Source organism: Cyanistes caeruleus, chromosome 10, assembly GCF_971803275.1.
Source record: "Cyanistes caeruleus chromosome 10, bCyaCae1.hap1.1, whole genome shotgun sequence".
Taxonomy (NCBI): Eukaryota; Metazoa; Chordata; class Aves; order Passeriformes; family Paridae; genus Cyanistes; species Cyanistes caeruleus.
In genome coordinates this window covers 6,286,955-6,301,109 of record NC_141710.1, presented here as the reverse complement: position 1 = coordinate 6,301,109, position 14,155 = coordinate 6,286,955, and the positions used below count along the sequence as shown (strand labels likewise).

Below are 14,155 nucleotides of genomic sequence, written 5' to 3'. Positions count from 1 at the left end.
GAACAGTCTGCACACTCTCTGGGCAATCTCTTCAGGGCTGGGGCACTGCCCTGGAGAGAAGTTCTGGCTCCTGTGCAGGGGGAACTTCTTGGGATCAGTCCCTGCCCGTTCCGCTGATGCCATTGCTGGGCCCCCCGGAGCATAGCCCGGGCTCTGCTCGGAGCCCTCCCTGCAGACAGGGACACCCAGGGATGAGGGCCCCTCTCGAAGCTGAACAGCCCCAGCTGAGCCTTCAAGGAGGGTGGTGGTGAAATGAAATGGAGCTTGAGGCTTTCTAGGAAAAACTGCTTAATGTGGAACACGGCAGAAGCTACTGTGCAACCCTCCCTGCACTCCCACCTCCTGGCCAGCCTCACAAAGAAACTACTCGCTCCATTGCTTTACTTTCACCTTCTTAATGAGAGGAAATATGTGTGCCGATGTCTTTAATAAGCAATTGGATGAGTGAAGGTATGGCTGTTAACGTATTTGAAATGGGTCTGAATGTCTCTGCTGACTTTGGGGGGCGGGTTCCTAACAGCTTTCAGGAGCTGGGCTCCTGAAACAGGCAAGAAGGGTCTGCACAAGGTGGAACTTCTGAACTTTGGGGTAAAATGACAGCTTCAAGGGGGGATATGTGGAAGGTGGCTCGGGAAGGCTGTACCTTCCTATCAGCAAAGGGAAAGGAAGAGGGACACACACGGCCGGGAGTTTAGGATAAAAGTGAGGCTGTGCCCTCCGAAACCTCGGGAGAGAAAAGCCAGCGGGTGTGTGGCACGGTGGGCTCGCTCCCTTTATTCGAATAAAGTTGAAGGACTCTTCTGTCTCCTTTTTGGACATAAACCTCTGGCGTTTGTGGATTTTCCTGACATTAACTTCCTAAGTAATGTGTTAGGTAACTGTATTATTGTAATTTAATTGGAAACTGGGTAGAACTCATAACGCTTTTTGTCTTGGACTGCCTAAATTGCTTTGTTTTTCTTTTGAGTAATGAATGAAGATGAAATTGTAACAGCGTGAAAGAGATGATTCACTAGATTATTAGACTGGATGAGAGTGTGCTGCTGGTTGAGTTAATAATAGCTCATGCACAGCTCTGTCTTATATGAAGTACACAATGCACAAGGTTATGTGTATTTTCTCTCAAGCTAATTTGGCCAAGTGTAAGCACACAGCCTATTTCATTCTACTTATACATCGTAAAATCAAATTAGTTGTTTAAGAACTTAAAATTACCTGTAACTGTGTGAGAAACAAGTTAATGGGAATTGGCTTTCACAGGACATTATATTAATTGATACTAAATATTATAATGTTGTTAATATTAAGATAATGGCATGTGTTGTAAAGTGGTTGGTGTTACAATGGCCTAGTTGTGAGGATGGTTTTCACAAGGATGGTTTTGTATGTTGTAATGTGGATTTATGAGTTTTACGTTGGGCAGATTGTTGCTAACCAAACCTTTGAGACACAATATTTAAAGTAGTAGAACTTCATCCAGTGATGGCCCTGATGACCACAATGATGAAATTACGTGGGCGCTGAAAAGAGTGACATGGGGCAAGACTATGTGAAATCAAAATAAATATGCAAAAAGCTGAAGCAATCCCAGGGGTATAAAAGGTGGAGCCATCATTTTGTGTATGAGCCTCTGGTGTTTGGCCATGCTCCCAGTGCTGTCCCTTTTGCTTTGCAAGTTTTTTTATTGTGCTCAATAAAACTTTTATAACTCTTTCACACTCAGGGTCTGGGTCGTTTATAGCAACTGTAAGGTTAAGTCCTAATTCTACAACTATAGTTACTGAACTTCTGAAGGGCAGTGATGAGAGAAATTCATCCTATCAAATCTTCTTCTCTACATCTTAATCCTTTGCAGAGAAAGAAGAAAGCAACCAAAGCATGAGGAAAAGGAAAAGACAAAGATACAGGAATATAGGGATCAGACTCAAGAAATCCTTGAGCTCATCTTTGAGAGCAGGCTTTTCTCTCTAAAACTGGGAGGGAAAATAATTGTCCCCTATTTCTTTCAGCAGGGCAGGAAAAAGAATCATTGTGAGTAGAAATGACATGGGGGGGGGGAAAAAATGTGTCCTCAAGCATTAGATAAATTAATTACTTCAAACATTGCGCATTTTACTGTTTACAGCAGCTGCTAGAATGTTCCAAGGGGAAGGACTGAAATTAATTGTCATCTGTATATGTTTGAATTTATAAAAATCACACTATGTTACAGATGTCCACATTTATGTAACCTGTGATTTCTGTAATCTGTGGGTTGATTTTTCTTTAAAGGGCCTGCTAACAATGCTTTTTCCACTCCAGTACAATATTCTTAAATATATATGAGGTTTCTGGAAGTCTTTCCAACAGCACATCCCTGCACCATGCCATCATTTCTCATCCTGCTCTCCTTTTATACCCATAAGAACTGTAAGAACACGTGACAATAAACAGCTTGTTCTGGATGAAAGTGGAGTCTTCACTTGAAGCACCTTTCTGCCACCACCAGCAGCAAAATCTGGCAATTTGTTCAACATTCTAATACAGGAGTAAAAATTTCAGACTACCAGCAAATTAACTTGCTTTTCAGAAAGCTCCTTCTGCTGTGAAGAAGTAAAAACTGCCTCCAATGAATATTGCACTCCACATCCATAGAGGGGAAAACAGGACTTCTGGTGGAGATGCGTCCAGGTTTAGCCAGCACATTTCAGGAAGAATTGAGAATGTCAAAGAAGCCCAGCAGGAATGACAAATGTATTTAGGAGATTTGATCCAGAAGAAAGACTTGGGCAGTTGGAATTGTTTACCCTAACAAGGAGAAGACTTATGGGAAACGTGACAGCACTATGTAAATATGTGTATCAGAAAATTTAGACAATGCCCTGATCTGCTTGTTCATGCGGGACAGGATTACACTGAAAGGGCCAAAAGTAAACCCAAAAAATGTCTGCTAGAGATGAGGAAGGGCTGGTAAAAGCTGGTGAAGCTTGAAACAGGGTGCTTGAGGCAGATGAGAATCTCTCCTACTGGAGGTTTATAAGGCCACTTGAAAACATGATGAAGGATTTTGTAGTTTATTGTTAAACTATTATTCAGTTTATTATTAGACTATAATTTAGTCTTTGCTGGTGTGATGAGTGGATTGCAGGGTCCCATCAGGGCTCCCTCCAGCCCAGTTCTAATTCCGAGCTGGCTGTGTTGTGACTGACACTCAGGTGACAAAATGGATCCCTGCTGCAAGGTGAGTGGAGCAGTTTCCAATGGGATGTTTCCCTGAAGCTTGCTGCTCAGATTCACTTACTTCCTTTACTGCTTCCTGTCTGGGAACCAGAAATGTTAGTTTTCTGGGAAGATGCTGATCACCAGTGTTCTTCCCAAAGTTACACCCAGAATACCATTTTTGAATTCAGCTTTGTTTTGGATCTTCAGTTTATCTTTGAAAAGAGGGGAACATATCCTACACCCAGTCATTTTCTTTGTACTTCAAGCCTTAATGTCAAGATGCAAATTACTGTGAAGTATGGAGCAGACATAAATTCTGTGCTAGCTCTCCATCCTTTGTGCTGCAAAGGTCTCTTTTTAATTTTCCAGTCTCTTTGCTGCCCTTACTTTCGTCTCTTGTCTGACCTGTTTCTATGAGAGAGAGCTTTCACTCACCTCCTTTCTGCTGGGTTTCCTGTCCTTCCACAAAGTCTTTGTTAGTTGCTTTTTTTGCAACCTTTCTCCATGTTGCTGGACACCTTCATCCATTTTCATCCATGCATCCTCTCTTGAGCCCAACATTTACTACCCTGTTTTGTGCCATCTTTATTAGTTATGATATAATCTAATACTTCATGATAAGAGAGACTAATTTGTTTTCTATGTAATCTAGACCAGACCTTGAGAAAAAATGCAGTAAAGTGTTAATAATAACTGTAATGTGTAGTAGATTACCATCCCTGGCACAGAATGGTCTCAGTTAAATAGAACCACACAAGTATGGAATAGCTGTATCTGGATGGGCCTCTGGAGTTTCTCCAGTCCAAGCCCCACATTCAGCAGTCCCATGTCTGGTTTTTGTGATGGCTTCTGCAATACTGGGGTTTGTAAAACAGTTCTGATCACAGCTTTCTGAGAGCTATAGAAGAATGTCGGTTAGTTTTGATCTTAAAGGGTACATTGGTGCTAGAGCAAAGATTATCTGCAAATAAAATTCATGAAACTGAATAATGATAATGAACTGAGAACAGAAGTTCAGGGAAATTTGGTGATGCATAATGAGATAATGCTTTGTGATGATGCATAATAAGATAATGCAGAAAAAAATACAGCAAATTACAGTAGGCAAAAAGAAATCTCTTCTGTCAACCTGGGATTCAACTCTGAAAGAATTTCTGAGAAACTTCAGTAGTTTAACACAAATGCAATCTTAAAATACTTTTTATTAGGAGCCTCATTTGAAACAACACCATGCACACACTGTGGAGTTAGGAGGATCTTTTTCATATTCATGTGGATAATAACTTGATGTTTGCTTACATATATATTTAGAAAGAACATCTTGTACCTCTGCAGCTAACACCTTTCCTGCACATTGAAAGGAGCATTTGGATTATTCTGTAGCACTTGCATAATGAATCCTTCCATAGGCCTTGCAGGAATGTCCTGGGGACTGCAGCAGCCCTCTGGTGGCAGGTGTGACCAACATGTAAGACAGTGCCAGCTGGGCACAGAGAACAGGCAAAGCCATTGACCCCATCACTAAATACTTCAGCCTCAACAACATGAGCACCACACAGATGTAGCTGATGATGAAGAGGCTTTGCAGCACCCCTCACTTCCCCAAGCCCAGCCCACTGGCTGCACCTCTGATCTGTGTTATCAGCAAGGAACATCACAAATGACAGCAGGGACAGAGTCTCTTGGCAAATGTCCCACAGAGAAATTGTAGATCTCTTTCAGGAATAGAGTACATAAATAAAAGGAAAATATCTGGGTATTGTCTATTTCTAATCCATCTGCTGATACTGGTTAGGAGATCTCTGGGAACTGTCCTGTGTCACCTTGGTCAGTTAGCCCTGACCAACAGAATAAACCCACAGTTTATTCACACATAAATATCTGAGCCTTCACAATGTTATAAAAATAAGGAGCTTGGTCTGGGGATGAATCAATTAATTTCTGGACAATATGTCCCTTCAATCACATGGAGTATTATTGTATTATCACAAGGACAACAGAAAAACATTGTAAAATTTTAGCAAACCTTTAATTTTAAAAACAAGTGGGAGGATAGTGACTAAATGGTTAGTTTTAAGCTGTACAGAAAAAGGGTGCTTGGTCCAAGTAGATTACAGGCTTAAGCAACATAATTTCTAACATCAAAATTACCCCCTTGCTATTTTGGAGTGAGTAACTCAACTTAATTTGGTCTTCCTGCTGTTTTTCCTCTTCTTTGAGCCATTTTCTCTAAGATCCTACCTTTATCAGGAAGAAAATGTGTCGCCTGCAACATCTTAGGGAAAGGCTTAAAGATTCCCTGTGGTAGTTGTACACCAAGAGGACAAGGAAACTGGTGTTAGGTGCAACAGGTGCAGGCAGGAAATAGGGAGTTTAAAACTTACTGTGTTCTGCAACATTACATCCTGTAGCTGGGAACTTCAGGCATTTTTGACAGCTGGGTCTCCATGGAAATAAGTACAAAAAGACTCCAGCTATTTTAAGAACTTAAACTGAAGGATGCCAGAAGGTTATGGATAGATAATACATCTGGGGGAAATCAGTACATTTCTGGACAACTCTTATCCTTCAGTTCATGTTTTTTGCTCATACTGCCTGTACCAACTTAACTGGACAACAGCAGAGGGGGGAGAGAAATGTGCCTAGTTTGGCAAGAAGGTCTCAGACTCAGGGATGTCAGAGAAAGTAGCAGCTGTGTTCAGTTCTGCTTTCATGTGGTTCAAGGCAGTAAAACCAATAGGTATCATCTTAGAGGCTTTGTGACAAATTAAAAATTAAATAAAACAAACAGAAGCACCAGACTTATCTGTTAAATTCAGTTTTCTGATATTCTTATCTTCCAAGCTCCCACAGCTGTTGTTACCATTTCTACCATCACAAGGCACAGCCAGTCTGGCCACAGAGACAAGTACTGTGTAGTGTCTCACCACTTGTCCCACTTCTCCACGCCATGTCTAAGCTGTTCACCTGAGCAGACTCTCATCCAGAGAGGCTTCAGAAAGCTTTTTACAGAGCCTTCTTTAGAATACTGTCCACTTGCACAAAGCCCGGTGGCATTTGCCGCCATTCCATCAGACTATCTTTGGAACCCCAAGTGGGTAGGCAGTCCATTTTTAGCATAGGAATAGGAATGTAGGTTTTTTTCTGCTGGAAACTTGGAAGAGAGCTGCTTTTCTCCCCCAGCAATACGCCTTTCTAAAGGGCAGGCCAAATTAAATACCTGGATAGATTTTTATGCCTTAGCAAATCCAATGTTCTCTAACTCTGTTCATCTGCAAATCTGTGCACAATTTAAGCAGCATTCCTAATTAGGATAATGTTTACACAGAAAGCTATATTTGTTTTATATCCAGCTTTTAGTTTCTAAACTTTGGGGAATATACTTTATTTTTTACAGTTTAGGGAGTCAGGGATAAAACCAAAAAAATCTGAGCTTGTCTCATTGTTAAGAAGTTAATAATTTTTATAGAAAGCTTACTCTACTCCCCTCTCCACACATAGAAGAACACAGCCCAGAATTACTGGGAACTGATCTAACTCTCTGTATTGGACAGAAAGCTCACCTGCTCCAGGGAGGTTTTACTTGGTGGCCACACAAGTTCTTCTGCAACCTGGAAAAGTGAAATGCTTCCCAGGGCCAGGGAAATACCACAGCTACTGAACTATGGTGATTACACAGAGAGGGTTCTGGTGAATAAAGCAAAAGGAATGTAAGCTTATGGTTTCTCTTGCTGATTTGTAGGTTGGAGAGCCAGGTGCTTCCATAATGATGCCTCAAAACTCCAACCTGCATGGCACAAAATCATCTCCTCTTGAAAGGTTTCTACCTACAGGTTGTCCTCTTCCACCCATTCTCACAAGCCTTTGCTAGGCCTCTTCTCCTCCAGTAAAATTACTGTACCTTTTCTACACTCACACAATTAGTAACTGTACCTGCTAAAAGGTCCTGTAGTTTTCAAACCAGCTATATCCACGAAAGATCTGTGCAGACAGACAGATGCATTCTCAGTCATCCTTGTCATGTCTTCCCTGCTCTCCTTGGTGCCTTTGGTGTTTTCTCTGGGCAGGGACTACTGCCACTGAGCAAGCTGGTGTAACACCCATCTAAAGCTGAATCATGTGACCGGCAGTTCTGAATTTTCAATAAAGAATGACCAGAAAAGTGACTATTTTATTATTTTTTAAGTAATCAACATGGAAACAATAGCAGTGATTAAGACACAACAGGCTTAGCCTAATAGTAACCACAGCATTAATATTTAACACGAATATAACAGAAATGACAAGTATGTTAACATTATTCATTCTCAGTCAATGAACAAAAGTGTACAGTAAGGTCAGCATTAATCTGTTAATAATGCTCCAGAACCAGCTGGCCAGTGTCCTCTAAAGCAAAGTGCTTGCTTCCAGGCAGGCTGGGGTGCTGCTGTCTGCCCCTCTAGGCAGCCATGGACCCTTTCTCTTCCCCTCTTTCTGCCTGTGGTTCTGGTGTTTCCCTCTGTTTGTTGGGGTATCAAACCAGGGCCTGCTTGAAGGAAAAGAAGCCCCGGTGCCACGGGCCGGCCCTCACTTGCTGTGTCCCCTGGGTGGTGCACAGATGCAGCCCAGAGCTCCAGGCAAGGCTTGCTCTACTGAGAGCATGTGACCTGCATCAGTATCTGCTATTCAGACTCTTTCCCCACCCTCCCTGACCTCCTTGCTCCAAGGATATGATGTGCTTTTGGAGCTGTACCACTTTTAAGATGCTTACTTTTACATATCACTCTTTAACAGGAATCCTGTAACACAAAATAGAAATCTTTCTTCTGTAGGAAGGGGGTTCTTTCAGTGCACCCCTTCCATCTCCTAGTCCTTGTACCGTACTGTCCTCTTTTCCAAAACATTTACTAATGCATGTATTTGGCCACCTGCCTCTTAATGGAAGTACCAAAGTGACACTCAAAAGAATAACTTGCATTTGGTATTGTGGTCCTGGCCCCTCTTGGTCTGAGCAACATAGGATAAACTTCTCAGCTAGAACATTTCCATAATGACAGGGAGGGCTACACCCTCAAAAATAAAATTCCTCAGTCTTTTTTAGAACCAAACTAGAGGACATCAGTGTGAACAAAGCAGTAGTCTCCATTGTTCTTCCCATCAGGATTCCTCCTAGGGTTCCACCAGCTGCTGTGTTGTGTTCACTGTAGAGACAAGAGAAGACATCAGCTTGTATATTGTCAATTCTACAAGTTTTGATGGAGATGGAAAAGAAAAAATCATACAGCCCACTCAAGTGGGCCTTTTCTCCCAAATGCACTTACTAAGGCCTCCCCTACTCCTTCTCATACAGCTCTTATGTTGTGTTGAAAAAAAAAACCAAAAAGCAACACAAACCCAAACCAAACCACAACAAATAAACCCACCAGCCCAGGAAAGTATATTTCTGATTATTTCTGTAGAGGGTTCAGTAATGGTTTTGGACACACTGTTCTAAGTTGCTAAGTGTTTACCACTAACTACTAACTACTTTTAATCATCTTTTTATTACTTACAGCAAAACAAAACCATTGCCCAATACAACAGATTTGTGCTATCAGGCCAGGATCAGCCACTTTCAGGAACAGCACAGTACGCCCAAAACAAGACATATCAAGGTACTGACTATTTGCATTCCTCTTGTGGACCACCAGGCTTAAACAATCCAGAGGAAGGTAAAAAATCCCGCAAAGCTAAGCCATAGTTTCACAACACGCCATCCTCTGCAGCAGTTCTGCTTTAGGATATTCCCTGGCACCCCCTGCTCTGCAAGCCCTGCAGGTTTGTGTGACAGCAGTGAGCTTGGAAGAAACCATGGAGTGAGGACTAAGTGCCTAAGCCAATACTATTCCAGTCACAGCGACATCACAGCCCAAACAACTTCCACCCCACTTCACTCCCACGAGTAACGTACTGGTGCAGTTGTCCTGCTGACCGGGCCCTCCTCCATGCGGTGCTTCCCGGAGTGCGGCAGCTCTGAACTGTCCCGATAGTCACGGCCCTTGGAGTTCTGCATGTCCAGCACCGCCCGGCTCTTGGAGGGAAGGGGTGGCTTGTTCTGCTGTCCCTGGATGCTCAGGCTGACTTCAGCCCTTGATGGTTTCACGATTTTTTTGAGAGGTGCCGAGTTTTCCAATGGTGTTGTCATCTTTGGTTTGCCTTGGCTCTTTTCCGCTGTATTCTTTTCTTCCAATTGGAAAGGGGAGGTGTAGGACCGGAATCGCTGTGTGGGCACCAGGAAAGGTGGCGATGGCTGTTTGCCAGAGGTTTTGCTGCACTCAGGCTCCTGTGGCTTTGTGAGATGACAGCTCTGCTCAGGCAGTGATGGCTGCTCTTTCCGCAAGGCCTTGGGATATTCCTGCTCTTTCTTGGGGGCCACCTTGCCCTTGGAGCTCATGGAGCCGTACAGTGGGTTCTCAAACATCTCTGGCCTTTGCTGCCCCTCCTCCTGTGGCACAGGCTCTGCTGTGGATTTCCCCATGTCAGGTGGCCTGCAGTCATGGAAGCAGGGTGAAAAGGAGACTTGTGAAGAGCAGGCAAGAGAGTCACTGGCTGATTTAGGGAGGACATGAATACTATGAGCAAATTAAACTGACTGCCTAAAGGGGCAACAGAAAAACAATTAAACTCAGGGAGAGAGAACAGAAGTGTACATTGTTTTTGCTTTGTTTAATCATTAGTATGATTATACTAATGAAACATGAAACATGACAGCAGAGAGCAAATATGCATAGCCAATAGCGTGTAAACTCCCAGTGTGTAAACTCCCTGCTAGGTTACAGTCCTGCAAAGTGATGTTTGACTTCTTTTTAAACAGATAAACTACTGAGCAAACTGTGCCAGGTCCTTTGATGACTCTGCAACACACACAAATCTGAATTTGAATATTAATAATAATCTTCAGATCTGGTAGAGAGGATGGAAATGGTTGTCTAGAGATTTAAAATAAGAGCTCACATCACGTACTGTGGCATTTTACAACTAGGTCAATCTCCTCTTGCTACCAATGCAGCATGGTATTCCTAAGGAAGGGATAAATTTCATTAACACACCCAAATGCACAGTGTAAGAGTAATGGCTCTGCTGTAGAGTGAGACAATCCATGTGCATTCTCAGCAGAGCCCTTTGAGCTGCAGCTTAGTCTGGAATGACAGCACAGCGGTACAATGGGACACAGCAGGTCCTGTGGGTTTGGGTCACTCGACCTGATTTGGCCAGGCTTTCACCTTCAAATTACTTTAAAAATCAGCCACAGATCACAAATCACTGAACAGACTGGAACAGAGATGAGTGGCACATGTTCTTTGGGTGTCTTCAAATGAGTTGTGTTCCTTGTCTCAAGCTCTTCTCTGGCAGTCAGTGCATGCAGAAGCAGAGAGAGCTGAGCGATGATGGAGCACTGCCAGGTGCAACTCAGACCACTGCAAGTTTTGACTTCCAGAGTGCCACACCCATTTACCAGGGAGCTCGAGCCCAGCTCAGAGAGCAGCTGTCTCTTGGATGTGAAGAGGTCTGCAGCAAGGACACATTGTGCACATGCACTAGGGTGAAGTAGCCTCATCATCTCACTAAGCTGGGATGGGATATTTTCAGTTGCCAGATGGAAATTCTGCATCAAGGCTTGTGATAGTCTAGCTTCTGCAGCAAGCTGGTTATTTGCATAGTGCCAGTAGAGATTCAGTGAAAGTACTTCACGTCTAACACGTGAAGGACCTTTCCTTCCCATCCAGGGGAAGATCTGTGTCACTCTCCCCACTTTTCTTCTTCGTTATTACAGTCAACTTTGTAAAATTCTCCTTCTCTTCTCTTGGTAGAGAATTAAACCTACATATATCAGGCAGAGACAACTGAGGTTGTTCAGTCTGGAGGAGACTCCAAGGAGTCTTCACTGCAGCCTTCTAGTGCCTAGAGGGAACTTACACAAAGGAAGAAGAGTGCAGATAGTGACAGGACAAGGAGGAAGTTTTAAAATAGGAGAGATTTAGATGTTAGAAAGAAGGGTGCTGAGGCCCTGGCACAGGGAAGCAGTGGCTGCCCCAGGTTGCATGGGGCCTGGAGCATCCTGGGATAGTGGAAGGTGTCCCTGCCCATGACAGGGGGTGGAATGAGATGAGCTTTAAGGTCCATTCCAATCCAAATCCAACCTGTGATTCTAAGATTTCATTATTTAATTGTAAGTTTAACTCATTATCTTTGGCTTTCCTTTCACAAAAGTCTGAGGAACACTAGTTTTCTTTGATTATGCAGTCTGCACTTGTGACCTTCACTTATCTTCCTATTTCTAGAGATAAAATATATAAAGAATATGTTACACCTTGAACTTCTAAACAGATAATGGAACATGACAGGAGAGAGGGGCCCAGCCTCAGTGCAAAACTCAAACACTCACTGGTACTCTTGACTCCAACTACAAATGCTTCTGTTTGCTGTAGCTTGGAGGGATGGTTTTGGAGATAGAGGTGACAAAGAGGGTGATGTGGAGGATGACTGACTCTGCCCCATTAGGGAGGTGTTCTCCTTGGACTGCTGCTCATAGTTCCAGAGGGAAGGTGTCTGCTCTGATGAAGGTGTCTGCTTAAGCTGGCAGGTTGCAGAGGGCTGCTGAGAGAAGGCAGCCATGCCCAGGTAGTTGGGGTTGCTGATGTCTGTGGGGGTGGAGCTGCTTAAGAGAAGAAATATTGTTAGGGAGGTACATGCACAAATACATTTAGGGTTTTTGTCTCCCTGCCAGCTACAAAGGCGTCTGTGCCCACTGACTGCTTAGATTCAATACCACCTACTGTTTTTTTACTTTTATTTTCTGTCACTGTTGCTTCAGAATTAGGGAATAAGTGGGAGTCCTGTTAGTGCCTCACTCTCCTTGGTCACTGGAGAGGAAGCAGCTGGGTCAAGACCACCTCCCCCACCCCCAAAATAGTTCCTGTGGCTGTGGCAGATTCTTCCCTTCCCAGGCTGCAGAGAGCACTCAGCTTTGCAGCCACATACAGGGGCTGTCATGGGTTTCTGGGCCCAGCTGGAAGCTGCCTGCAAGGAGAAGCCCCACTGCAAACAGGTGAATGGACAGCCTTACCCAGACTCACCCTATGACTCTTGGAAAGGAAAAGCCAGGCAGTTTGAGCATAGTTTCCCACCCCAAGCTGTCAGAGATAAGGTGGCAAGGTTACCGTAAGATATCCTCCTTTCCCAGGCTGTCTGGAGAAGGGACAGCACTCCCCCAGTAGCGAGCGATGGCTGCTGCCTCTCTGGCCATTAGATGAGTAGATTTTGACTTTCTGTTGGAAATTAAAGGGCCTTTTTCAAGTGGGTGCAGGGACCCGGCGTGGCTACTGTATTCTTAGCTTTTGAAGCTTTGGGCACAGGAGCATTGACCCGTCCTGACCAGACAGCCACAAAGCAGCTTCCCAGTGCTCAGCACACCTGTTGATGCTGCTCCCACAGCAAGCCCAACTTTGCATTTATGGTGCCAACTATTTCTCTGGAACTGACTTACCCCCTTGCCCTTTACCTGTCAGTCTGATCCCAGTCTTTGTTAGGCTCTAAATTGCTGATGTTCTTTGGTTTCTGCCCAGTGATTTCATCGCGTTCAATCTTGACAAAATCTGAAGGAAAGAAGGAGCACACATATCTCCAGAGTCTGGCTGCTCAAGTTTTCTTTGTTCCCGTGTTCATTAAGACATCTCTCTTTGTCCATCAGAGTGATGGACAGTTTTAAACTGTTTTAAACTGCTGTTTCTATTATGTTTTCAACTGCCCACTAATACATGTCATGTCTTGTTGACAGAGGAAGAAATGTGTGTCTTGAAATACAAAGGTCATGACCCACCAAACAGCCACATACAGTCATTTTACCCTTGAGAATAATTGCAAATGTCATTAATAATTGTAAATGGCTGCTTCTGTACTCTGAACGAGAACAACAGATAGCAAGGTGAAAAAAAGCAAAGTTTGTGATCTTCTAGCTAAGGACTGCTCATTGAGAGCCTAACATACTTTTTGCTCCCCAGGATGCCTGGAGCAGAGAGAGCTTGGCATGGAGTGTGTCACGTCACAAATGGAAGTAAGGTATCCCCATTCAATAAAAGCAATGCTGGTGACAGACAGGGGGCTCTCTCAGTCCACTGAATTTACATGAATTATGAAAAACCCTAAGGAATCTAATGTTGTGTCTTCCTGAAAGAGTACAGGTATGCTCCTAAGAGCTAACCATACTCACACCTCCTTGCACTCAGCATCAAAAGCACTCTCTGTGACTACAGGCACTACAGAGATAATTTTCAATTCCTTGACAGCTATCAGAAATCTTTTGAAGTGAGATTCTCTAGCACGAGCATTGCAGAGATGATGACGCTCCTTACCATACAGTTTCTCTCTCTGTTTTCCTTGTGATGTTTGTAACTTGATTTCTCCTTGGAAGATCCCTGTTTTCTCCCCATGGTGTGTCAGCACAGTATGGATGGGAGCTAAGGATTCTGTTGCTTCTATTCGCAAGGCAATGCAGCCTTCCCCTAAAAGACAACAGGGAGACAGTGAGGCTGGGACTGAGAAACTAAGCACTGAAATATTTTGTGTCATCTACTACCAATGCACTGACAGGTCTGTGATTACTGGAGAGAATTTGCTTTGAATCACAGTAAGGAGCGTAGTATCTCCTGAGAAATTAGGGGCATTTATTTCACTTCATGTATGTGTGAAGTATTTGGGCATTGAAGATATCTGTGCGAAACTTCAGGGTTCTGAGCTTCCACTCCTGGTAAGGAAAAGATGAGCCTATGGCTGCTTAGGCAAAGAGCCTTCTGTGGACAAGGACTGCAGTCTCTGGCTGGTGAGAATCTGGGATCCACAAGCGCAGCCAAATACTTTCTGTAGCCAGGAGAAATGCCTCAAGTAAGTGCAAGTGAAACAGGATTTGTATGTTCTGAATAAACACATGCTGACTCCT

General features: G+C 43.6%; 1 protein-coding gene and 1 long non-coding RNA gene across 9 annotated transcripts in view; one reads left to right on the top strand and one right to left on the bottom strand.

Moving 5' to 3' along the window:
* The window catches only part of LOC147651251 (uncharacterized), a 14,736-nt gene extending 581 nt beyond the window's left edge, over nucleotides 1–14,155 (top strand). The window contains exon 2 of the long non-coding RNA XR_015274657.1: nucleotides 8,735–14,155. This is a non-coding gene — a long non-coding RNA (uncharacterized LOC147651251). The remainder of the gene's footprint in view (nucleotides 1–8,734) is intronic.
* Nucleotides 7,339–14,155, bottom strand: part of INPP5D (inositol polyphosphate-5-phosphatase D) — a 51,471-nt gene continuing 44,654 nt past the window's right edge. For 4 of the 8 annotated variants that reach the window (XM_023933370.2, XM_086844491.1, XM_086844490.1 and 1 more), the window contains 6 exons: nucleotides 13,572–13,721; nucleotides 12,722–12,815; nucleotides 12,381–12,488; nucleotides 11,606–11,875; nucleotides 9,131–9,707; nucleotides 7,339–8,381 (listed from right to left, as the gene is read on the bottom strand). In XM_023933370.2, coding sequence (XP_023789138.2) covers nucleotides 8,379–8,381; nucleotides 9,131–9,707; nucleotides 11,606–11,875; nucleotides 12,381–12,488; nucleotides 12,722–12,815; nucleotides 13,572–13,721 — 1,202 coding nt within the window. In that variant the 3' untranslated portion in view covers nucleotides 7,339–8,378. Of the gene's footprint in view, nucleotides 8,382–9,109; nucleotides 9,708–11,605; nucleotides 11,876–12,380; nucleotides 12,489–12,721; nucleotides 12,816–13,571; nucleotides 13,722–14,155 lie in introns of those variants that run through there. The other 4 variants (XM_023933367.2, XM_086844489.1, XM_086844488.1 and 1 more) reach the window with 1 other exon arrangement.